General features: G+C 44.5%; 1 protein-coding gene across 6 annotated transcripts in view; it reads right to left on the bottom strand.

The window, feature by feature from the left end:
• Positions 1-17,790: 17,790 nt before the first annotated feature.
• Positions 17,791-26,268, bottom strand: part of prickle1b (prickle homolog 1b) — a 177,740-nt gene continuing 169,262 nt past the window's right edge. For 5 of the 6 annotated variants that reach the window (XM_059977687.1, XM_059977692.1, XM_059977688.1 and 2 more), the window contains 3 exons: positions 25,774-25,960; positions 22,710-23,483; positions 17,791-19,253 (listed from right to left, as the gene is read on the bottom strand). In XM_059977687.1, the coding sequence (XP_059833670.1) occupies positions 18,406-19,253; positions 22,710-23,483; positions 25,774-25,960 (1,809 nt within the window). In that variant the 3' untranslated portion in view covers positions 17,791-18,405. The remainder of the gene's footprint in view (positions 19,254-22,709; positions 23,484-25,773; positions 25,961-26,268) is intronic. The other variant, XM_059977686.1, reaches the window with a different exon arrangement.

Below are 26,268 nucleotides of genomic sequence, written 5' to 3'. Positions count from 1 at the left end.
ATATCCCTGGGCACGGCAAACAGAGTCTTTCAAATATTTGGGCATCATTATGCCAAAAGATTTGGCAAAATTATCAGAATGTAATTATCAGCCTTTATATAAAAAAATTAAAGAGTAGGTAGCAAGATGGAACCTGATTCCATTTTTCAGTCTCAGTTCAAGGATTGAGTCTATTAAAATGAATATACTGCCCAGACTGTTATATCTTTTTCAGACCCGACCAATAGAGATTAATCAAAATCAATTCAACGAATGGAACAAGATGCTATCAAGGTATATTTGGCAGGATAAAAGGCCTAGAGTTCGTCTCAAAACTTTGCAATTAGCAAAGGAAAAGGGCCTACCTTCTCTTAGAGATTATTATTTTGCAGCACAGTTGAGAGTTGTGATATGTTGATGTAACCCATCATATGACGCTCAATGGAAAAACAGTGAGGAGCGGGTACTTCCCATCCCCATACAAGCAATTCTGGCTGATAACAACCTGCAAAGCTACATAAATACTATTGATAACCCATGGGTGAAATTGACTCTTAAAACATGGAAAACTACTATAAAAGAATATAATCTAGAGGGAGATATTGTAATTCTTAAATGGTGTACATATGACTCGGATTTTACACCAAATAAATTGGATGCTAGATTTAAGGACTGGACAGCTAAAGGAATAACAGTTCTTTGCAACATAATGAAAGAACGAACACTGTTCAGTTTTGAAATGCTTAAAGAGAAACACTTATTAGAAAAACAAGATTTTTATCGGTATTTACAGATGTGACAAAAAGTTAATAAGATGCTTAAAAATGTAATCAAGGCAAATAAATGCTTGATAGAGCTCTTTAGAAAAGCATATAATTCAGATAATGGTAGTAGAATCATTTCAAGCATGTATAAGGGGTTGTCAAATCTTAAAATTCGACTTCATGCATTCAAACAAAATGGGAGAAGGAAGGAGGGATAATTATATCTGAGGAAGAATGGACAACAATATGGAGATTTCAATGGAAGTGTACCAGTTCACAGAAATGGAGGGAGTTTGGATGAAAAAACTTGATAAGATATTTTATTATACCCTCTCAGAAATCCCATTATGATAGTAACCTCCCTGTTTGCTGGAGAAATTGTAGAAATCAAAATGCAAATCATTATCATATTCTTTGGGACTGCCCTGTTATCAAAAACTATTGGAGTGGGATACACAATGCCCTTCAAGACGTCTTTAAATGTGAAATACCCTTAGAGAGTAAGCCCATATATTTTGGATATATACCTCAAGAATGGTTGAAAAGAGATAAATATTTAATGAATGTACTGTTGGTGGCTGGTAAAAAGACTCTTACTAGGAAATGGTTATCACAGGACAGCTCAACTTTAAATACATGGATGGGAATTACAATGGACATTTACAAAATGGAGAAGATAACAGCATCTGTTAATCAAAAGCTAGAACAATTTTATTCATACTGGGAAAAATGGTTTAACTACATAATGCCTCATAGGCCTGATTTTATTCTTACAAATCAATGAATCTGTTGGCAAAAAAAAGATCACTCCCTACTTGTACATAGTTCTTTCCTTTTGCTTGTTTTTTCTTTCCACTCTTTTCTATAAGTGTATACCCCAGATAAATACTTTGTGGAGATTTGTGATATATATGATTATGTGATATATATGTACAATGTCCGAAATACATCTTATGGAAATGTTTGTTTGATGATGAACTTCAATAAAAAAAATTACAAAAAAAAAGCAAAGATGTAATGCTGAAGCTTTATAATGCATTGGTCGGGCAGCACTTGAGGTTTTGCGAACAGTTTTGAGCCCTTATCTAAGAAATGATGTGTTGGCGTTGGGGTAGATCCAGAGGAAGTTCACGAGAATAATCCCAGGAGTTACGTGGTTAATGTATGAGCTGTGTTTGATGACTCTGGGCCTGTGCTCACGGGAATTTAGAAGAATCAAGGTATCTCAGTGAAATTTATCAAATATTGGAAGGCCGAGATAAAGTGGATATGGAGAAAACATTTCCTATAGTGGAGGAGTCTAGGACCAGAGGGCACAGACTCAGAATAGAAGGACATCCCTTTAGAACAGAGATGAGGAGAAACTTCTTTAACCAGAGGGTGGAGAATCTATGGAATTCATTGCCTCAGTAGGCTGTGGAAGCCAATTGACTAGGTATATTTAAAGTGGAGTTGATAGGTTCTTGATTAGTAAGGTGTCAAAGCAGGAGAATGGGGTTGAGAGGGATAATAAATCAGCCATGATGGAATAGCAGTGCAACTGGATGGGCTTAATGGCTGAATGTTATTCCTGTGTCTTATGGTCTGAACCTGGAGAGCCAGTGAAGCTGCTCTCAATAGGATACTGAGGAATGCTCACAACAAGAATAGTGTTACAGATGATATGGCTGAATAAAGCAGACCAGGAGTTTAAACCAGTACTCAAGGACTAACTATGCACAGTGCCCAGTAAAGCTATTCAAATACAGTTACAACCCTGGCATCCACACAGTCTGCGTACTCAAAAACCGCTTAACTCCAATTCAGCTAATTATCACCCAATCAGTCTTCCTGAATTTGTCCTGATGAATGGTCTCAGCCTGAAATGTCAACTGTTTTATTCTGTTTCATAGATGCTGCCTGGCCTGCTGAGTTCCTCCAGCATTTTGTGTGTGTTGTTAGTGAATGAGGAGTCATGTAAGCTGTTTCAGTGTTATTATGTAGCACCAACTCAGTAAGTTAGCCAAACTTCTGCTTGGAGTGGGCCATTCAGAAGGATCGTTTGGCTTGAGACTACAGAACAGTACAGGCTCGATCCAAACATGAAATAACAACGAATTCAAGAAGTGTTCCAAGATATTGTCCTTGCCATCAATTCAACAGTTCATTAAATGTGGCATCAAGATGGCCTGGTTAAACTGAAGTGAGAGGGGAAAACATGCATGTCATGTCTCACACAAAGGAATATTGCTGTGGTAATTGAAGGATAACCATCCATGTCTCACTACAATTTTGTAATATCCTCGGGCTGAAACATTTTCAGCTGCCTCCTCAAGATCTTCCGTCCATCTTAAAATCAAGAGCTGCTGCTGTTACTGTTATTTGTTTGGCTTTTTATCTCTGCTTCTCAGGCATTGAATGTCCCACTTCTGGTCAACGCACCTTAGTGTCAAACTACCTGCTGTCACCAATGCAGCATCTTAAGCGTGAGACTTGTTTTTACTTAGGAATTGTATTAAAGGGCATGAAATGCATAAATGATGACATGTTTACTGTGAATATCATGTGTAATGATTCATAAAAGAGCTGGAAACTTCCCATGATTGAATGGCGAAGCAGACTCGATGGGCTGAATGGCCTTCTTCTGCTCCTATATCTTTTGGTCTTATTCTTGTCCCTGTCTAAGAGCCTGCTGACTATTTCTGTTGTATTTGTCTCCACTATCACTACCCCGGCAATGCATTCCAGGACCCACTACTCTGTAAAAAAACTTGCCCTGCATATTTCCTTTGAACTCTCCCCCTCTCATCTTAAATGCTCCCCCTAAGTTATTAAACATTTTGATCCAGGGAGAAATATACTAGTTGTCCACTGTGTCTATGCCTTTCAAAATGTTATAAAAGTCTCTATCAGATGTCCCCTCAGCCTGCACTGCTCCAGAGGAAATAATCTTAATTTATCTTAATTTTCCACCCCGAGGACCATTCCAGTAAATCTGCTCTGAATTGCTTCCATAGCATGTCTGATGCCAGAACTGGAAAACACACAACAGCTGGGGCTGAACTTATATCACCTCCCGACTTAAAAACAGACCCAGAGTACATTATTAACTGCTTTCTTAACTTGTCCTGTCACCTGCAAAGATTTGTGCAGGAATTTTCATCCAGCCCCTTTGAAATTGGGTTATTCAGAATATATCAAATTTTTCAGTAACCTACTGAAATTAATCACCTGATACTTTTCTACAATGGATTTCATCTGCCTTGACGAAAGTATCAAATGAAACTGATCAAGGTTTCTTGGCTTTCAGCTTATCATATTACATTAGGCTAAGGCAGTATTCTTATGATTTAAAACAATTTCAGTTCCTTTACAAAATAACAAGGTTGTTGTAAGTGTATTGTTTGAGAAACGGACTCTTTGCTTTCTCAGATGGGTAAATGGATAATGGCCTCATTATATCTCACATTAGCCAGTGAAGGTACAAATGACCAGATGGGGTTTGTGTTCATGGAACCAGGCAGCAAAAGGTGAGAGCTGAACTCTGTCATCCTCTCTATAGGTACGGAATATTTCCAGCATTGCTCTGATTTGCCTGTGAGCAACTAAGTAAATCTGCCTTCTGGCTAAAGTATTGGTAGAATTAAAGTCACTCAATTACCTTCACAAAGTCGTTTCATTGACCTGTGATTCGAGCTTTGCCCCCATGCAGAGACATTGTGTTTGATTTGGTCCTGACACGAACTTCTGATCAGAACGGACCCAACGTGGATTTTGAGAATGCCGATATCGATTGACGGCATCTCGCAAATCTGAAGTTAGAACATGGGACAGCACAGCACAGTACAGGCCCTTTGGCCCATGGTATTGTCCCAAAATTTTAACCTACGTCAAGATCAATCTTCCGGTTAAGATGGTGCTACTGAATGCATGTGACTGCACACCGGGTGTTCAAATGGCAAGGAATTCAACTGAAAAACATCACTTAAGTCAAGTCACTTTTATTGTCATTTCGACCATAACTGCTGGTACAGTACATAGTAAACATGAGACAATGTTTTTTCAGGACCATTGTGTTACATGACACAGTAGAAAAACTAGACTGAACTACGTAAAAAAACAACACAGAAGAAAAACTACACTGGACTACAGACCTACCCAGGACTGCATAAAGTGCACAAAACAGTGCAGGCATTACGATAAATAATAAACAAGACAATAGGGCAGTAAGGTTTCAGCCCAGGCTCTGGGTATTGAGGAGTCTGATAGCTTGGGGGAAGAATAGTCTGGTCGTGAGAGCCCGAATGCTTCGGTGCTTTTTCCCAGACGGCAGGAGGGAGAAGAGTTTGTATGAGGAGTGCGTGGGGTCCTTCATAATGCTGTTTGCTTTGCGGATGCAGCGTGTAGTGTAAGTATCCGTAATGGCGGGAAGGGAGACCCCGATGATCTTCTCAGTTGCCCTCACTATTTCTGAGGTAAATTGTGTTACGTTATCGTTGCAAACAGTGAGGGGGTGAGCAATGGCGAGGTGAGTTCGGAGGTTTGAGCTGGGCTGGTGTGCTGCAGAATCGATGCAGATGGAGTGAGCCTTCGGAGAGGAGAACTCGGGACAGAGGGTTCCGAATCCCGAGCAACTGGCCTGGATCGCAATGAGCTGTTTAGAAGCACTTGAAAGCGGCTTTGGGCTGGGCAGCAGCATCTGGGCCCGAAGCCAGTTGCTGGGTGGTGCGGTCTGGGCCCGAGACCTTCGCAGCAGCCCGGTCCAAGTCCAAGTCAAGATCCGCAGTTTAGACGATTTAAACCCCGGCCCAGATCAGAGGCCGATTTCGCTCACTCTTCACAATGTTCACTTCTCTCTCCAGGGCACCAGAACCTTTCGCTGCAGTGGTTGCCGGGTACGATGTGAGGTATAATCCATTGTTTGGTCATTTTAAACACCAGCCCAGGTTGACTGAAAAGGCAGGGCAATGGGATACAAGGCAAGAGCCGATTTCGCTCGCTCTCTGCCATGGTCATTCCTCTCTCCGTGGCACTGAGGCTATGGAAACTGCCCCAGCTCCTGTGCTTCATGGCCGCTGATATGATGAAATGATAAGCGAGACTTTGGATCCGAGGACTCAACTTGGTTCGGAATGTTGTTGCTCGCTTCAATTGCTTGCATGATTTGTGCTTTTCCGCCCCCTTTCTCTCGCACATTGGGTGTTGATATTTTATTTCTTTTATTGGGCTCTTTCTGGTTTCTTGCTTTGTGGCTATTTGTAAGCACAAGGTTGTATTATTTATTCATTCTTTGATACTAAATGTACTTTGAATCTTTTTGAACCTTTGAATCTAACCTTTCTCTTCTACACAGCGCATGACACTCCATTTTTCTTTCATCCATGTTGTGTATCTAAGAATCTTTTAAATGTCCCTGTTGTATTAGCCTCTACCACCACCCTGTCAGTACTTTTCAAGCACCCACCACTCTCTATTCAAAAAAAAACTACCTCTGACATCTCTCAAAAACTTTCCTCCATTCACCTTAAAATGTCATCTCTAGTATTGGCCCATTGGCACCCTGGGAAAAAGGCACTGGCTACCACTCTGTGCCTCTCAAAGTATTTTATTTAATTTTCTGCGGAGGTGTATAGGAAATAAGCCCAATGATTAAAAAAAAACTGTGCAGAAACACGAGCTTGACACCCTGGTTGATATTTTAGTGTACTGGGGGAGGGCAATGTGCTGTCTTTTAGATGAAATTTTGAAATAAATTTTCTATCAGGCATACATTCCTGAAGCAGGCGAGTTCTCCATAGAAGTATTAAGGCTATGATCTCATTCAAGGGTTTATTCAGGTTTACATATACAGTAAACTTATTCACATATCCAGTAACTTGATGAAAAGGTTGCAGTGGGGGAAAATGCTGAATAAGTTGTTGTGTCACATATATCCTGAACAATATTGAGGAGGACCATTTGTAAAAGTCCATATTTCAGCAGAAAATGTTTCTCAGGGATCACTGAGCTTGAAAAATATGATGATTATTTTGCTAATTTTATTCCGTAGAATAATACTGTGATATTTTCAGGAATGCTAGCATCTACTTTTCTGCAATATTTTTTCTACTATGTATTTCTTCAGTGAATCCACTGGCTCATTAACTTCAGATTGTTGGGTGTTAATCAAATTAGCTTTCAAACTATTGTCCTTTGTAAAACTTGCGTGCTGATATATAAAAAAAAGTAGGCGTACAATTGTTTTGGAATTGGTAATAATTTTAGGCTAAAAGATTTTGAATAAGTCAAAGGTTAATGTTAGCAATAGATGTTTCTAGAATTGTCTAACCTGAGGAAGCATGCACGAGAGGCTCTGCAGATGCAGGAAATACAGGGTAACAAAACCAAAATGCTCAACAGGCCAGGCAGTACCTATAGAGGGGGTATAAACAGTCGATGTTTCGGACTGAGATTCTTCATCAGGACTTAACATCTGTATCTATCAGTCCTTTGCAGTGTCTTAATGTCACGAAGCTCACCTCTTCCTTTCTAAACCTCAATTAACTTCGCTTAATTGTCTTAGCTCAGAGCAACCACCGCCGTGCTTCAGTGCTTCATTCACACTAAGTACATCGTTTCTTGCATGTGGAGACCAAACTGGTGCACAGGTGTGGTCTCTTCAGTATCCTGTACAACTGTCACAAGATTTCTGTTTCTACCCCAAAACTCTTGCAATGAGCATTTGCTTTCACTATTACTTGCTCTGTGTATAGGTTTAACTTCTGTGTTTCATGAACCTACATGGCAATATCTCTACCAAATATGTAACTTCCTCTTTTTTTCAATAAAGTATAAAACTTTACTTTTTCAGAATCAGGTTTATTATAACTGAAGTCTGTTGTGAAATGTGTTATTTTGCGGCAGCAATACTGGGCATGACTTAAAGTGCCGATAAGTTACAAAAATAAATAAATAGTGCAGAACAAGAAATAGCCAGGTAGTGGATTCATGGATCGTTTGGAAATCTGATGGTGCAGAGGAAGAAATTGATCCTGAAATGTTGAATTTTGGTCTTCAGACCCCTATACCTCCTCCCTAATGGTAGTAATGAGGAGAGGGCATTCCCAGATGGTGTGGGTCTCTAGTGATGGATGCTCTCTTCTTGAATCACTGGCTTTTAAAGATGTCCAGTCAGACTGCTCAATGATGGGGAGGGTTGTGCCCATGATGGAACTGGCTAATGGAACGGGACATTGATAGGATGCAAAACTGGGCTGAGAAGTGGCAGATGGAGTTCAACCCAGATAAATGTGAGGTGGTTCATTTTGGTAGGTCAAATATGACAGCGGAATATAGTATTAATGGCAAGACTCTTGACAGTGTGGAGGATCAGAGGGATCTTGGGGTCCGAGTCCATAGGACACTCAAAGCTGCTGTGCAGGTTGACTCTGTGATTAAGAAGGCATACAGTGCATTGGCCTTCATCAACTGTGGGATTGAGTTTAAGAGCCGAGAAGTAATGTTGCAGCTATATAGGACCCTGGTCAGACCCCACTTGGAGTACTGTGCTCAGTTTTGGTCACCTCACTACAGGCAGGATGTGGAAGCCATAGAAAGGGTGCAGAGGAGATTTACAAGGATATTGCCTGGATTAGGGAGCAATATTATGAGAATAGGTTGAGTGAACTCGACTTTTCTTCCTTGGAGCAACGGAGGATGAGAGATGATAGAGGTGTATAAGATGATGTGCGGCATTGATCGTGTGGATAGTCAGAGGCTTTTTCCCAGGGCTGAAATGGTTGCCACAAGAGGACACAGGTTTAAGGTGCTGAGGAGTAGGTACAGAGGAGATGTCAGAGAGTGGTGAGTGCATGGAATGGGCTGCCAGTGACGGTGGTGGAGGTGGATATGATAGGGTCTTTTAACAGACTCCTGGATGGGTACTTGGAGCTCAGAAAAATAGAGGGCTATGGGTAACCCTAGTAACTTCTAAGGTAAGGACATGTTCAGCACAGTATTGTGGGCTGAAGGGCCTGTATTGTGCTATAGGTTTCAATGTTTCCACTGGCTGCTCAGCTTCCCTCCCATGTTCAGGAGCTGTGTGGTTAGGGTTAGTGAGTTGTGGACATGCCATGTTGATGCTGGAAGCGTGGTGACACTAGCACAACCCTCGACGATTTGATTTGATACAAGTGATTCACTTCTGTATGCTTTCATGTGATCCAGTACAGTGCAAAGGAATGGGGAACTTATATATAGCTAGGGTGCCTAAAACAGCTATTTTATATATTGCTGCAAAAAAACAGATTTAATGACGTGGGTGATGATAAACCTGATTCTGAGTCTCTATTGTGGACTGAGAGTGGGAAGGGGGCAGGGAGAGGGGAATTATGGTTGGGAAAAGAGGAAGTGAGAGGGGAGGGGCATCCAATTGTTTGGAATTAAATAACCTTGCCTAGTGCTCCAAGGCTAAGTGAGTCTGCACCTGTGCCACACCCTACCTGCCTCTGGCACTCCTTTTCTGCCACCTGTCCCACAACGCTCCTCACTCACCATTCACAGCATCCCTTCCTCCGGCCAGTGTTTCATCACTGCTGGGGTTAAACAGTTGGCATTCGTGTCAGCTATTTCAACCTCCCTACTTATTCCATTGGCAAAAGTCTTCTCTTGACCTTGCTTTCCAGCTCTTACATGTACATGTACCACCTGTGAGACTGTGTCAATCATAGCAGATCGTAACCTAAACAAGAGAGCGCAGCCGGGGTTGGCTTTGTGGCAGATTCTCACTAACAAGCAAAGCATTACAGGGTTCTGCCTGACCGCTCGTTTGAAGCTGAAATTAGCAACCACTACAAACCTACTGCCGGGGTGCTGGTAGAGGCAAATACATTAGGAGCGTTTGAGAAACTTTTAGATAGGCACATAAGTAATAGAACAAAGGAGAGCTATGTAGGAGCGAAGGGTTAGATTGTGAGCTGAAGGTCCTGTACTGTTCTATGTTCTGTATGTGTACTGCACTTACCCACTCAATCATGGAAAACTATCTCTTTACATTCACAGTCTGAATGTGTTGTATGCTAGTGACTGCCAGCAGTTCTACTCTTCTCCTTAACTGCCCATCACCACCCTGTGGTGCCCCTCTCCTTCCCTTTCTCCCATGGTCCACTCTCTCTCCTATCAGGTTCCTTCTAAAGTTTCGTACTTTTTTCCACCTATCAACTCCCAGCTTCTCACCATCCCCCTCAACCCCACACCCACCCTCACCCTTACCTGGTCTCACCTATCACCTCCCAGTGTCTCACCATTCCCCCTTACCCTCTCACCCACCCTCTCCCTCACCTGGTCTCACCTATCACCTCCCATTGTCTCACCATTCCCCCTCACCCTCTCACCCACCCTCACCCTCACCTGGTCTCACCTATCACCTCCCAGTGTCTCACCATTCCCCCTCACCCTCTCACCCACCCTCACCCTCACCTGGTCTCACCTATCAACTCCCAGCTTCTCACCATCCCTCCCCCACCCACCCTCTCCCTCACCTGGTCTCACCTATCATCTCCCAGCTTCTCACCATCCCTCCCCAACCCACCCTCTCCCTCACCTGGTCTCACATCATCCCCCGGTGTCTCACCATTTCCCCTCACCAGCTCACCTACCTTCTCCCTCACCTGGTCTCACCTATCAACTCCCAGTGTCTCACCGTTCCCCCTCACCACCGCACCTACCTTCTACCTCACCTGGTCTCACCTATCACCCCCCAGTGTCTCACCATTTCCCCTCACCAGCTCACCTACCTTCTCCCTCACCTAGTCTCACCTATCAACTCCCAGTGTCTCACCGTTCCCCCTCACCACCTCACCTACCTTCTACCTCACCTGGTCTCACCTATCACCTCCCAGTGTCTCACCATTCCCCCTCAACCCCCTTCTCCCTCACCTGGTCTCACCTATCACCTCCCAGCTTCTCACCATCCCCCTCACCCCCTCACCTACCTTCTACCTCACCTGGTCTCACCTATCACCCCCCAGTGTCTCACCATTCCCCCTCACCACCTCACCTACCTTCTACCTCACCTAGTCTCACCTATCACCCCCCAGTGTCTCATCATTCCCCCTCACCACCTCACCTACCTTCTCCCTCACCTGGTCTCACCTATCACCCCCCAGTGTCTCACCATTTCCCCTCACCAGCTCACCTACCTTCTCCCTCACCTAATCTCACCTATCAACTCCCAGTGTCTCACCGTTCCCCCTCACCACCGCACCTACCTTCTACCTCACCTGGTCTCACCTATCAACTCCCAGTGTCTCACCATTCCCCCTCAACCCCCTTCTCCCTCACCTGGTCTCACCTATCACCTCCCAGCTTCTCACCATCCCCCTCACCCCCTCACCTACCTTCTACCTCACCTGGTCTCACCTATCACCCCCCAGTGTCTCACCATTCCCCCTCACCACCTCACCTACCTTCTACCTCACCTGGCCTCACGTATCACCCCCCAGTGTCTCATCATTCCCCCTCACCACCTCACCTACCTTCTACCTCACCTGGTCTCACCTATCACCCCCCAGTGTCTCACCATTCCCCCTCACCACCTCACCTACCTTCTCCCTCACCTAATCTCACCTATCAACTCCCAGTGTCTCACCGTTCCCCCTCACCACCGCACCTACCTTCTACCTCACTTGGTCTCACCTATCAACTCCCAGTGTCTCACCATTCCCCCTCACCACCTCACCCACCCTCTCCCTCACCTGGTCTCACCTATCAACTCCCAGTGTCTCACCATTCCCCCTCACCACCGCACCTACCTTCTCCCTCACCTGGTCTCACCTGCAAGTTTGCATTCCTTCACCTTCCCCCTCCACACCAAACCTTTATATTTTGGCTTCTTTCCAAACCTAATGAAAGGTCTTAACTCAAGGGTCACCTGTTTATTCCTCTCCATAAATCCTGCCTGACCTGCCAATTTCCTCCAGCATTTTGTGTTTGACACATTTACCCTGTCGACTGAAGTGCAGCCCAGCTTCCCTGCTGTGGTAGATAGCACCATGAAGAGTAACACAAATAATTTCTTCTCTGCAAATTCAGGCAGCTTCAGAATCAGGTTTATTATCACTGACGCGTCGTGAAATTTGTTGTTTTGCGGCAGCAGTATAATGCAAGACACTATAATTACTATAAGTCACACAAAACAAATAACTAGTACAAAATATGAGTAATAAGGTAGTGTTCATGGGTTCATCTCCAGGACTTGCCATCTTTCATGCTTGTTATTTATTGCTATTTATTTATACCTGCATTTGCACAGTTTGTTTGCATTTTGCAATTCCTGATGTTCACAGATCCTGTTCACAGCTACTGTTCTATGGATTTGCTAATTATGCCCACAGGAAAAGAATCTCAGGATTGTGTGTACTCTGATAATAAATTTTACCTTGAACTTTGATGATGCCAGAAGCCATTATTAAGGATGAGGTTTTGGGATACTTGAAAGCACATGATCAAATAGACTGAAGTTGGCATAGTTTCCTTAAGGGAAAATCTTGCCTGACAAATCTCTTGGGATTCTTTGAGGAAACAACAGGCAGAATAGACAAAGGTGAGTTAGTGAATTAGGTTCAAGTTCAAGTTTAATTGTCGTTCCACCGCACATGAATACCCATGAATACGGACAAATGAAATGGTGTTACTCCAGAGTCTAAGTACAAAGCACAACATCAACAGTCATACAAAGCACAAGGCTCATATGGACACATATAAGATAGCAGTAAACATACAGTCATGCAAAAAATATATAATATAGTCCAAATCCCTGAGTGACACGTCATGTAAACTGATGTTGTTATTCGTCGCCACACCTCAAGCAGCAACCTGGATGTTTCTCAGAATCAGGTTTATTATCACTGGCACATGACGTGAAACTTGTTAACTTAGCAGCCGCAGTTCAATGCAATACGTAATCTAGCAGAGAGAAAAAATAAACAAGCAAATCAATTACATGTATTGAATAGATAAAAAAACATGCAAAAACAGAAATACTGTATATTTAAAAAAGTGTGGTAGTGTCCAAAGCTTCAATGTCCATTTAGGAATCAGATGGCAGAGGGGAAGAAGCTGTTCTTGAATCACTGAGTGTGTGCCTTCAGGCTTCTGTATCTCCTACCTGGTGGTAATAGTGAGAAAAGAGCATGCCCTGGGCGTTGGAGATTCTTAATAATGGATGCTGCCTTTCTGAGACACTGCTCTCTAAAAATGTCCTGGGTACTTTGTAGGCTAGCACCCAAGATGGAGCTGACTAGACTTACAACCGTCTGCAGCTTCTTTTGATCTTGTGCAGTAGCCCCTCCATACCAGACAGTGATGCAGCCTGTCAGAATGCTCTCCATGGTACAACTATATAAGTTTTTGAAGTGTATTTGTTGACATGCAAAAAAATCTCTTCAAACTCCAAATAAAGTATAGCCGCTGTCTTGCTTTCTTTATAACCACATTGATATGTTGGGACCAGGTTAGATCCTCAGAGATCTTGACACCCAGGAACTTGAAGCTGCTCACTCTCTCCACTTCTGATCCCTCTATGAGGATTGGTATGTGTTCCTTTGTACTACACTTCCTGAAGTCCACAATCAGTCTTTGTTCTGTAGCATTTATTTATCTTCTATGAGGCCGAGTTGCTAGCTTGATGCTCAACCCAGCAGATGGAAAGCATGCGAGGAGCCGGCCGGACTTGAACCCAGGACCACTTACCTCGAAATCTGGTGCCGGTGCCACTACACCACTAGTTGGCTAGATTGATGGCGAGTGGGTGTCAATGGCGAGGACAAGCAGATCTGAGCAGTCTGCAGAAGAACGTATGCATGCAATCAACTGAGTGAGCACAGATGGGAGGGGCCAGGCCCCAACCCAGCACAGACACCTCCCGACACCAACTCTGGCATCTCCTCTCCTAGATTGCTGCAACGGGCAAGTCCGCGGCTTGAGATCTTGTCCTCACTACAACAAGGCCACGCAGCTCCCCGCCATCTGCCTCATCAATAAACAAGCGAAATGGACTTTACTAATGTCCAATAGGGTCTTGCAATTGAGGACAATCACACTGCATGCCACTTTCAGGCACTGACTCTGATATCTTTCTGTAGCAGGCTGTAACACGATCCGCACCAAGTCCAGTTCCTTCACCAATGAGCAGCTCACTGAAGGGGTAGACCTACAGTACTTGAAGTTTTTATGTCCAGCATTATCTTGCATCATAAAAAAAGATGTTTACAAAAGACGAAGACACCTTTGTTTGGCCTTGGGGAACCTGCTGCATCATAACACACCTCCATTTTACTGGAGTGAATGCTGCTCCATGAGGCTACTAAACAAGACAAGAGCCCATGATATAGCAGGAGAGATACTAGTATGGACTAGTCTGATTGGCAGCTGGTGACTAGAGGTGTTCTGCAGGGACCCGTGTTGGGTCCTTTACTTTTCACATTGTAAGTTAATGATTTGAATGATGGAATTGATGGCTTTGTGGCCAAGCTTCTGGACAATACAAAGATAGGTGGAGGGACGGGTACTGTTGAAAAAGCAGGGAATCTACAGAACTTGGGATTTATTAGGAGAATGGAAAAGTAAGTGGCAGGTAGAATATAGTGTATGGTCATGCACTTGGTAGAAGGAATAAAGGTGTAGACTTTTTTCTAAAGGGGGAGTAAATTCAAAACCAGAAGTGCAAAGGCACTTGGGGGTCCTTGTTCAGGATTCCTTAAGGGTAAACTTGCAGTTTGAGTCGGTGCAAGGAAGGCAAATGTAATGTTCGCATTTACTTTGAAAGGGCTTGAATATAAAAGGAAGAACATAATGCTGAGGCTTCAAAAGGCATTCATGAGACCACATTTGGAGAACTGTGAGCAGCTTTGTGCCCCTCATCTAAGAAAGGATCTGCTGGCATTGGAGAGGTTTGTGAGAATGATCTTAGGAACCAAAGGGTTAATGTATGAGGAGCTCTTGATGGCTCAGGACCTGTACTCACTGGAGTTTAGAATGAGGGAGGATCTCAACAGAACCTATGGCATATTGAAAGGTCTAGAAAGACAGTAGGTGGAGAGGATGTTTCCAGTAGTGGGAGAATCTAGGACCAAACTCAGAATACAAGGACGTTCCTTTAGAACAGAGATGAAAAGGAATTTATTTTGCCAGAGAGTGGTGAATCTATGGAATTTATTGGCACAGATGGCTGTGGAGGCCAAGTCATTGGGTATATTTAAAGCAGAGATTGATAGGTTCTTGATTAGTAAGGGCATCAAAGGTTTCAGGGAGAAGGCAGGAGAATGGGATTGAGGGGGAAGTAAATCAACCATGATGGAATGTGTCATAACCACTTAACATTACTCTGGGGAGATTTTCACTGGAGAGATGTAATAGGCCCAAAGAAGAATACATCCAAAAATGTATTGGAAGCTGTTTGATTCTGCATTGACTTCAGTTCCAGCATGACACATTATGGAGCTGTGTAAGCAAATTTCTAGTTGTACAAACCTCAGGGGCATATTGGAGGAAGCTTTCCGATCTGTTTGGTAACGTGATCAACGTTGCTGGGTGTTCAGAGTCATAGTTACAGAGCACTACAGTACGGTAGCAGGCCCTAAGGCCTGTCTAGTCTGTGCCATATTTATTCTTCCTAATTTCATCGAGCTGCAACTGGAGGAGGCTCTCCATACCCTTCTCATCCATGCACTTATTCAAATATCTCTTAAAATTTTAAAATCAAACCTACATCTACCATATCTGCCATCAGCTCGTTCCACACTCTCACCACCCTGAGTAAAGAAATTTCCCCTCATGTTCCCCTTGAACATTTCACCTTTCACCCTTAACCTATGACCTCATTCTAGTCTCACCCAACCTCAGTGGAAAAAGCCTGCTGCATTTACTTTATCTAGACCCCTTATAATTTTGTATACCTTTATCAGATCTCCTCTTATCTTACTAAACTCCAGTGACTAATCTTTTCAACCTTGCCCTGTAACAAGTCCCAACAACATCCTTGTAAATTCTCTCTGTACTTTCAATCTTGTTGATAGCTTTCTTCTCAGTAGAACAGAACTGCACACAATACACCAAATTATGCCTCACTAGTGTCTTGTACAACTTCAACATGACATCCCATCTCCAGGACTCAGCACTATGATTTATGAAAGCTGATGTGCTAAAAGCTCTCATTATGACTGTAGCTACCGTGATACCACTTTCAGGGAATTATGGATCTGTATTCCCTCTGTTCTACCAGTCGTCGGTGCCCCACCGCTTGGCGTGTAAGGCCTACCCTGGTGGTACAGGTGGTGTGATAGTTGAGGCATTGTCATCAGAATGGATTAGAGCATTGAATATAAGCAAAGACTATACCCCATATTCTAAAGCATTAATGTTACACCAGACTACATTGGTAGTCCATTGAATCTTCACTCAGGTTGATGATTGAGAAAGTCTTCTGCTCCATACTTCCCTCAGGATGTCTTCAAGCAGTGAGATATTCTGTTTCCCATGCTGTTCTGAAGAAAAGTAATACTTAACTTTGGACCTTTACAGATGTCAAGTCGGAATGATTTTCATTTAACAAGAAAGCAGAAGAGACTAAATTTCAGGGGACATTATTGTTTTTACATTGCAATTATACAGTGAAAAATAATTATTCTGACCCAATTTGTCATTTGCTCTCCAAGCTTAATGTGTGCAAATGCCCTTTCTATAGACACTGCCTGTTATTCCACTTCAAACCCTGTACACCCCAACATAAATAACATAAAAACTAGATGGACAATACTAATACTTCAGGCAATGTATTTCTACAACTATCCATTATTTTAAAACTACAATAAGTTACAGAAAACATGCGCAATTTCACCACAGCGATTTCAAATTCAGATTGAGATTTATTTACCACGTGTATAATGAAACATACAGTGAAATGTGTCTTTTATGTTAACAACCAACACACCTAATGATGTGCTGGGGGATGCCCGCAAGTGCGCCACGCATTCCAGTGCCAGTGTAGTTTGCCCACAATGTTTGGCAGAACACAACAAAACAGAACATGCCAAGTAGCAAAGCAACGGCAGCAAAACAAGCCCCGTTCCTCTACCCGGTCTCCAGTGGATGTGTGGATTCATGGTAACCGATCTCCCAAGTAGACTTACACAGATTCAGACTTGGGGGCTCCGGCCAGCGGGCCTCGACTTCTGAAGCACTATTTCAGAGTTGGACACTTTGATAAAATAAACGAATCTTCGATGAGGATACAGTCGGCCCTCCTTATCCACGGATTCCGCGTGCACAGATTCAACCAACCGCGGATCGGGAAAACCTGTAAGTTCTCTCTCCAGCACTCGATGTTCGAGCACGTACAGACTTTTTTCTTGTCATTATTCCCTAAACAATACAGTGTAACAACCATTTACATAGCATTTACATTGTATTAGGTATTATAAGTAATCTAGAGATGATTTAAGTATACATATATGTATAACCTATATGTGCGTAGGTTACCGCAGATTGGGATTGAATAAAAAACCGGAAGTCCTTGCTCCAGCACTCGTTGTTCGAGCATGTACAGACTTTTTTTTCTTGTCATTATTCCCTAAACGAAAGCCCCGGACCTCCGACACTGAAATGAGCAGCGTGGCCTCACTGGCGCCCAGGCCCCCCCCATTGAGGGAATGACAGGGCAGGGGGTAGGGATCTGAGAGGAAGCGGGTCAAGAGGAGGGAGGTGGCTCATTGTTTCAACATTTTGCAGAATGTATTTTAGTGAAACAAACTGGGTTATTTTGTATTTTTTTATTTCATTCATCCACATGTTCCAGTCTTTACATTTATACATCACTTTCACAATAGGCTCTGATAACATTGCCGTATCTCAGATGCACTTCTGAATCCGGGAATTGCCAATACTGTTGGGTCACAAAGGGGCCCAGTAAGAAGGTAACTAGACAAGAGAGAAGCTGTATGTAGAAGCATTAAACACAGTACATCTTAACAAAATGGTAAACACTGCTTATCAAAGGGAAATGCTGCCAATCACTTCATTACATTTATTCATATACAACCAAACATAAATGTGTTTTTTTTTTGTAATTCAGCGATATATAAAAATATCAGTTTCTTAATCTGGACTTTACAATATATACATTATTTGCACTGTTAAATTATGATTAACTTTAGTTGTTAAATGCTACATTATAAATACCAACATTTTTTCTTTGAAATTACAGATTGCAGCCCCTCTAATGCCTGTGGTGTGGAATTGCAAGGATGGGGAGAGGCAGTAGATTCACTCCACACAACTATCTTTGCCCCTTTCTCCATTCAACCCTTTCACTTTTACAAACTCATTGCAAATACTTCAATGAAAGTGAACATTTAATACCATAATAACATAGAAGATAATGAAGTTTAAAAAAAACATTTTGTTTCAATGCCTGAAGCTTCCTGGAACCATGAATCCAGCGTGAAGGTCCGTGTTGACCCAGGTGGTTGAGGGTGTGAGGACGGAGCATGGCAGACAATGTTCCTTCATGTGGGATTACAAGTGGGTACAGAGTTCCCGTTGCCAATAAATTCACAGTATATAGCCTGCTTCCATGAGATGGTCCAGAAACATCTGGATTCGGATTCCAGAAACACTCCTTATAAATTTGGTCACCACTAGCCCTGTTCTAGGAAATTATACAATTCTTCCCTTTGTGGCCTTTTTTCTTTTTGGCTCTGGTGATCTGTGGTGTCATGGAGGAAGCTGGCACCATAGAGGCTCCTGCAAGGTCATCGCCATAGAGCTGGTACCTTTGGCTTCTGGGCTGTGGGATAGGTTGACCAAGGAAGTAACCCTCTTCTTCTGAATCAGAGGACGAAGAGGAACATGTTGAGCACCAGGAATCATAGTCGTCAGCATACAAGGCAAGGAATTTGCCCACCGCTTGGTTTAGTGCATAGTCTGGGGGTTGGCGGTACTGGCCGTACAAGTCTTGGCTCTGGTGATACGGTTGTCTGTCGCGATGGGCGTGTGTCTCAACCAGTTTGTCACAGTCTTTTGGAGAGTGAAGGTGAAGCCTTTCCCTTGGGCCTCTCCGCTCCGCGGCCAAGTGGAGCGCGTTGTCGGAACGGGACTTCCGGCTCCTGCGCCAGCGATGGCGGCGCTGGCTGCTGCGCCCTTCAAAGTCATACACTCGGCGCCGCGTCCGCTCGCTCATTGGGGGCTGCCGGACCTCGATCTCCTCGCAATTCCCGTTGTCGATAACATCGTCGGAAAACTTTACTTGCTGAGGCCTGGTCTGTGACTTTGATCGCCTCAGCATCGGGTTGTAGAGAGGTTTCGGCTTCTCCTCCGGCTCCGGGACCACGCAACGCTCCGACGCCAAGCTCTTCAGGGACTCGATGCTGCAGTGGCGCATCGAGGAGTTCATCGTCCCCATGTTGCTCACCTTCTCACAGCTCTCCAATTCTTGGAGATCCTGCAGAGTGAAGACAGGCGATCTCTGCTGGCTGTCTCCGTCCACTGAGGCTCCTACTGGGATGAACAGAGGGACTCTGATCAGTTTAATGTTACCCAGAACTTGGGAATTACCTAACAGCACTAGTCAAATATCAGCATATTCAAAGAATCCCGCTTAAAATTATTAATTATCCCAAGAATTCTCTTCGCCATAGACTCATAAACACACTACAACACACCTAACTCTGCCTCTCTCTACTCAGGTCAAAATGACCAAAATTCAAATGTGTTTGACTCAAGGTATCTCAAACCTGAGGAAAGAATATTCTCTGGGTCATGGTATTGAACACAGTGTTCAGTCAGAGCTGGAACCAGAGCTGTCCTTAAGACATGAGATATAGGAGCAGAATTAGGCCATTTGGCCCATCAAGTCTTCTCTGCCAACCCATCATGGCTGATTTATTATCCCTTTCAGCCCCATTCTCCTGCCTTCTGTCCTGTAAACATTTAGGGAATCCTGCACGAGAACTCTCAAGCCCCCTTGCAGCACTGATTTCTGAATTGGTACCGCATTTAGAAAACAGTCTACTCCTTTATTCCTTCTACCAAAGTACATGACCATATATATTCCCTGCGCTGTATTCCATCTGCAACTTTGCCCATTCTCCTAATCTTTCTGCAGACTCCCTGCTTCCTCAACACTGTTCCGGCTCCTGGTCTGGTAACACTTCTATTTTCATATCCTCACCCGTTGCGTTCCAACCATTCACGGGGTCCGTCCCCTCCCTGCCGGGTCCCTGGATGACTGAAATTCTCTAGTGCAGCTCCCTTCGCTGTTTCTGACATCTACCAAAACAATTCACGATTGTCTCGGTCCTAAACTTTTGAGGTTCTTTCCTCAAGGTTCTCGTTCCCCACCTTTATCTGCACCTGCCTGTAATTCTGTAAAACCTTTCCATGAAGCATGTTAAGACACCTTGTACTTGTGGGTTATTCTTGCCAATGTTGTACCGATCAGACCTCAATTCCAATTCATTGCCACCTCTCTATCTCTCCACTGACGTGGTGACACTGCCTAACGCATGCACCAAGAGGTGGGGTACACATCCCAGTCACTTCTTCCTATTGTCACTGACAACAGTTTCTGGCCATTTTGGAAGAATCCCTCCAAATGACGATTACAGTCCACACCCACGTGCTTGCAATGCTGCAGCAAGCAAGTTTTCCACTGTATCTGCGCCTCACCCATGACAGTAAACCTGACCTGACACTCGTTTTCCAAACAAATAGATGCCTGTTTATTGTAACTTCTACATCACAACACAGTACAGGCTCTTCAGCCCAAATTGTTGCACCAAACCTTTAACCTACTGTAAGACAAATCTAATCCTTCTCTCCTACATTGCCCTCCAGTTTTCTATCACCCATGCGCCTATCTCACAGTCTCATAAATGCCCAAGTGTATCTGCCTCTATCACCATTGACCATTCTCTGTTTAAAAAACTTACCCTTGACATCCCCCTTGTTTTCCCTCCAGTCACCTAATACCCCGGTATTAGCCATAATACTACAATGTCGTTGTTGAGTGCTGTTGAGTTGTTTCTCAACTCAGGGTGACCCTATGGATAGTGTCGTTGTCCATAGGGTTTTCGTGGCAAGATACAGAAGTAGATTGCCAGGACTTTCTTCCACAGAGATACTGCTGCTGCCCAAGTTGGGACCACAGAACCATAGAACATTACAGCACAGAAACAGGCCTTTTGGCCCTTATTGGCTGTGCCCAGCCATTTTTCTGCCTAGTCCCACTTACCTGCGCCTGGACCATATCCCTCCAAACCCCTCTCACTCATATACTTGTCCAAGTTTTTCTTAAATGTCAAAAGTGAGCCCGCATTCACCACTTCATCTGGCATCTGGCAGCTCATTCCACACTCCCACTATTCTCTGCGTGAAGAAGCCCCTCCCCCCCAATGTTCCCATTAAACTTTTCCCCCTTCACCCTTAACCCATGAGTTCTTTTTTCTTTCTGCCCTAGCCTCAGTGGAAAAAGCCTGCTTGCATTCACTCTATCTATACCCATCATAATTTTATATACCTCTATCAAATCTCTCCTCATTCTTCTACACTCCAGGGAATAAAGTCCTAACCTATTCAACTTTTCTCTGTTACTCAGTTTCTCAAGTCCTGGCAACATCCTTGTAAACCTTCTCTGCACTCTTTCAACCTTATTAATATCCTTCCTGTAATTAGGTGACCAAAACCGCACACAATACTCCAAATTCGGTCTCACCAATGTCTTATACAGCCTCACCATAACATTCCAACTCTTATACTCAATACTTTGATTTATAAAGGCCAATGTACCAAAAGCTCTCTTTACAACCCTATCCACTTGTGACGCCACTTTTAGGGAATTATGTATCTGTACTCCCAGATCCCTCTGTTCTACTGCACTCCTCAGTGTCCTACCATTTACCTTGTATGTTCTACCTTGGTTAGACCTTCCGAAGTGCAATACCTCACACTTGTCCACATTAAACTCTACCTGCCATTTTTCAGCCCATTCCTCCAACTGGTCCAAATCCGTCTGCAAGCTTTGAAAACCTTCTTCACTGTCCAGTACACCGCCAATCTTTGTATCATCAGCAAATTTGCTGATCCAATTTACCACATTATCATCCAGATCATTGATATAGATGACAAATAACAATGGACCCAGCACTGATCCCTGTGGCACACCACTAGTCACAGGCCTCCACTCAGAGAAGCAATCCTCCAGTACCACTCTCTGAGTTCTCCCATTGAGCCAATCTCTAATCCAGTTTGCTATCTCTCCATGTATACCTAGTGACTGAATCTTCCGAACCAACCTCCCATGCGGGACCTTGTCAAAGGCCTTACTGAAGTCCATGTATACAACATCCACTGCCTTCCCTTTATCCATTTTCCTGGTAACTACCACGCACAAAGCCATGCTGACTTTTTCTAATAAGTCCCTGTCTATCCAAATACTTGTAGATCCTATCTCTTAGTATTCCTTCCAATAATTTACCTACTATGATTTGCCCTGGTTGGATTTGAACTCTGGACCATCTGCCTTGAAGTCCAGTGCTGATGCCACTACATCACCGGCTAGCCCAATACTACAATGCTAATACAAAAAGAACTGGAGACAATGGCAGTAATTAAGTTAACATGTTCCCAGCCTGATCGAGGATGCTGTTTGTACCCAACAGTGACCAAAGTCCTTGGAGCACCTCCACAGAAACCATGGATGCAGCAAGTTCTTTCTTCATGGTCATCCAGCTCAGACGCACACCCGGAAAACTGCCAGGCAGTTGGCCCGGACGGAGCCCTCTGCTGCCCTCCCAGGGACCCTCAGACAGCCAACTTGGCGGGCCAGCCCCAGGGGAGAGTTTACGAGGTCATCCGCCTCCATCTTTGTCCGCCCCACCCCACTGCGGTGGACCCCACTGGAGGGGACCCCGTGGTCTTTGGTATCACTGGAAGGTTGGTGTACGTGCACAATACCTGTTATGTTGGACAGGGCAAGTGAGTCTACGGAATTGCGGACACTCTGCTGGCTGGGCTTCAGCTCGCTGCTCAAGCATTCCAGTGAGTCTCCATACCAGGGGCTCTCACTGTGCTTGAAGCCTGTGGGGCCATGTTCTGTCTCCAGGTCCTGTATCTTCCTGCTGCTGGCTGGGCCCGGGTGGCTCCCGTAGGCCGAGTCACCCAGATTGTCCTGGGACTGTGCCCAGGACAGGCTGGTCTCAAACTTGTTGCCGGCCAGGCCCGAGGCCCCGTGGACACGCAGCTCCGGGTTGCCATGGGCGTCGTCGCCGCTGGGAGGCTGGAAGAAGACCCCCCGGTCGCCAAACTTGAGCAGCAGCTGTGTCAGGTAGTCTTCGTGCTCTGCCCACTCCTCCTGCTCCTCCGGGGCCTCCGCCTCTCCGCTGCCCTTCCAGAAGGTCCTGCCGCCATGGCTGCCAGAACCAGAGCGTTTGTAGTCGTCGGCAGGGGACAGGAGCAGAGACTGCCGGCACTGGTCCGCTGACCGACTGCTCCTGCCCATGCGGACGCTGCGCCGGGACTCCCTGGAGCGGGCGGACTGGAAGGCGGAGTCAGAGGAATCGGAGGCTTGGACGTCTTCGCCCAGGCTGCAGGCCTTGGAGCAGAAGATCCGGCCCTGCTTCGGCAGGAAGGGGCAGCCCAGCAAAGGTGTCCTGCACTGGGCACAGCAGAAGCACTTGTCCACAGCATGCCAGTGCTGCCCGTCGTAGGTCATCTGAGCATGGTCAACACCTGCAGTTAAAAACAGACGTGTAAACAAGGGAACTGACAGCCAGCCCGTTTTACCTAAGTAAAGCGTTCGATCCGGGCGATTTTGCCATCTAGAGGTTCTTTGGAAGTCAAGAACAAGGCAAAGAATGTTTTGGTTATGGCTGTGTAAGAAGTGTACAGGAATGAAGAATGAACGAAGGGAGGACAAAAGAACTAAAGACACTAAAAGCTCAATGAACAAAAAAAAAAGGACAAGTTATTCTGGTGAGAAGAATAACTTATGAAATAGCCAGATTCAGTGGCGTGACACCTGAGAAACTTCTAGAAAAATACAGAATTAGCTCATTGCAGATGCTGAAAAACTCACAGAACGATATACGCACTGCATATAGGTGATTATATAAAAATACCAGCAAGCAAAGGGAAGGTTAAACTATGAGAAAAAAAACAATTTAACACTATATTCCAACATGACAGATCATGATTTATCCTGACAGGATGCACTGAAATTTTGTACAGTAGGCGTCAGCTTGCTACCCAGGTTTTGTTCCACCACTTGTCAAATCCACACAGAAACCCCAGCTCAATCACTCTTTGCGCTACACAGGGATTCAGTTAATTTACGTTAGTGTTGCCTCTGGGAAACTCCGAGGATGAGATGGTTCTGGTGGGAAGTTGGAGGAGACTGCAGCACTGTCCCATCGCCCTACTGTGCTTCAGAGTTGCCTTTCCTTATTTGTGAGCGGCTGTTGGTGGACCTCAGCAGGCCCCAGTGGCCCTCGGTGAACTCCTCTCCAGTCACTACCATGTTGGAGGAGAACTTCTGCATCCCACCTGGCCCACGATTGAATGGCTCTACAACCAAACCCTGTCTACAGGTTGGATTCTGCCCCCCCCCCCCCGCAGATCCACGCTTTCTATCCAATTTACGTCTGCAACGCACTGCAACGCCACTAAGGTGGCGATGGACACAACAGCAGCCCACCACCGACAAAACTCGCGCAGAAGACGCCAGCTACGTTCAGAACAACGCACACAATCACTGGCAGACTTTAAGAGGGAAGGATCAAAATTAAACAAGGTTAGTTTCTCATTTCCAACTAATGTCTACAATATATCCTCACTGAAGGTGAGCAAAATAAACTTGAACCACAAACTAAACATTCAGTCTGATGGGACTTATTCTAGCTGGAGATCCATGACTACTGGTGATCATGTTGGGATCGGTGCTCTTTGTGATATACAGAAACAACCTGGGTGAAAATGTGGATGGGTAGGTTAGCAAGTTCACAGACAAAAGAAAATTGGGATAGTGAAGAAGATTGCCAAGGGATACAGCGGGGCATCTGTTATATATTGAATATTGAGTAATCTTGTAAACATACTGTTTGATTAAGCATTTTTTGTTGTTCATAGAATTCATTATAGTTATACGTAAAAATACGTGACTTGCATACATCATGACTTGCGTGCATGCCTTGCTTACAGTGAAGACAAACTAAGACTCAAGTCTCTCAGCTCTCTTTTCCTTTGAACTAGTTTAATGTTTTGTAGTTACAAAACAGTGGTGATGAGGTATTTTAGAAAGGGATGTAGCAGAGTATCAGCTGCAGATATCGAAGGAGAAATGGCAGATGGTATTTAATCTGGCCAAGTGTGCGGTGTTGCTGCACTGGGGGAGGAGACGGGGTCCAGGTCCATAGCTCCCTAAAAGTGGCTACACAGGCTGATAGGGTGGCAACAAAGGCAAGTGGCTCGCTGGCCTTTATTGAGCTCAAAAGTCGGGAGGCGGTGTTACAGTTTTATAAGACGCTGCTAAGGTGCACCTGGAGTATTGGCTGCAGCTCTGGTTGCCCATTGTAGGAAGGGCATGGAGCTTTGGAGAGGGTTTACCAGGATGCTGCCTGGATTGGAGGGCATGTGCTATAAGGACAGAATGGGCAAACTGGAGGGGCAGCCACCAAGCGGGTGGTCTTGATAGAGGTTTACACAATTAAGAGGTGGTTGAAGTGCCTAACACTAGAGGGCAGGCATTTAAAGTGACAGAAGGCAAGTTGAAAGGAAGTTTGCTTTTTACACAGAGTGGGAGCCTGGAATGCACTGCCTGGGGTAGGTAGTGCTGAGGCAGATATGGCAGAGGTGCTTAAGAGGCTTTTGGAAACGCACATGAATATACAAGATTTGAAAAGGGTATGGAAGAAGGGATTAGCTGAACCAGGCATCTAATTGTTGTTTTAATTAGTTTGACACATCATGGGCTGAAGGCTCTGTCGAAAGTTGTAATATTAACATGTAAACATTAGCGGATTACCAATATGATTCCCACAGGCTTCACAATATTCCGCGTAGAGACTCTCGAAGCAGCCACAACAGAAGGGCCGGCCATCTTTCATGATGTACCTCTGTCCTCCCAGGATGGTCTCACACTCGAAACAGCAGAAGTGCTTCATGTGCCAGTGACGACCTTCCGCCTCGGTGCATTCGTCGGCAAAGATAATCTGAAATTCCAGGACAGATCTTTGTTAGGCAATTGCCTGGATCACAGAGGTACCTCGTGGGTCATATTCAAACTGAATGGTAAATAACTTCTTTTGTTTCCAAGAGAGAGAAGAACTGGACAGTGCTCCTTCACTGAAGAATACATGAAGGTTGCCAACTTCTGGGCAAACATGATCAGAACAGTACGACTACAGTTTTCTGCTCGATCACAGATTGGAGTTACACCATTGGACAGGAAAGGAATGGAGGGTTATGGGCTGAGTGCAGGCCAGTGGGACGAGGTGAGTGTAAGTGTCGGCACTGACTA

Source organism: Hypanus sabinus, chromosome 8 (genome assembly GCF_030144855.1).
Source record: "Hypanus sabinus isolate sHypSab1 chromosome 8, sHypSab1.hap1, whole genome shotgun sequence".
In the NCBI taxonomy this organism is placed as follows: domain Eukaryota; kingdom Metazoa; phylum Chordata; class Chondrichthyes; order Myliobatiformes; family Dasyatidae; genus Hypanus; species Hypanus sabinus.
Note: the sequence above shows the minus strand (reverse complement) of the source record. Positions and strands in the feature narration are given on the sequence as shown.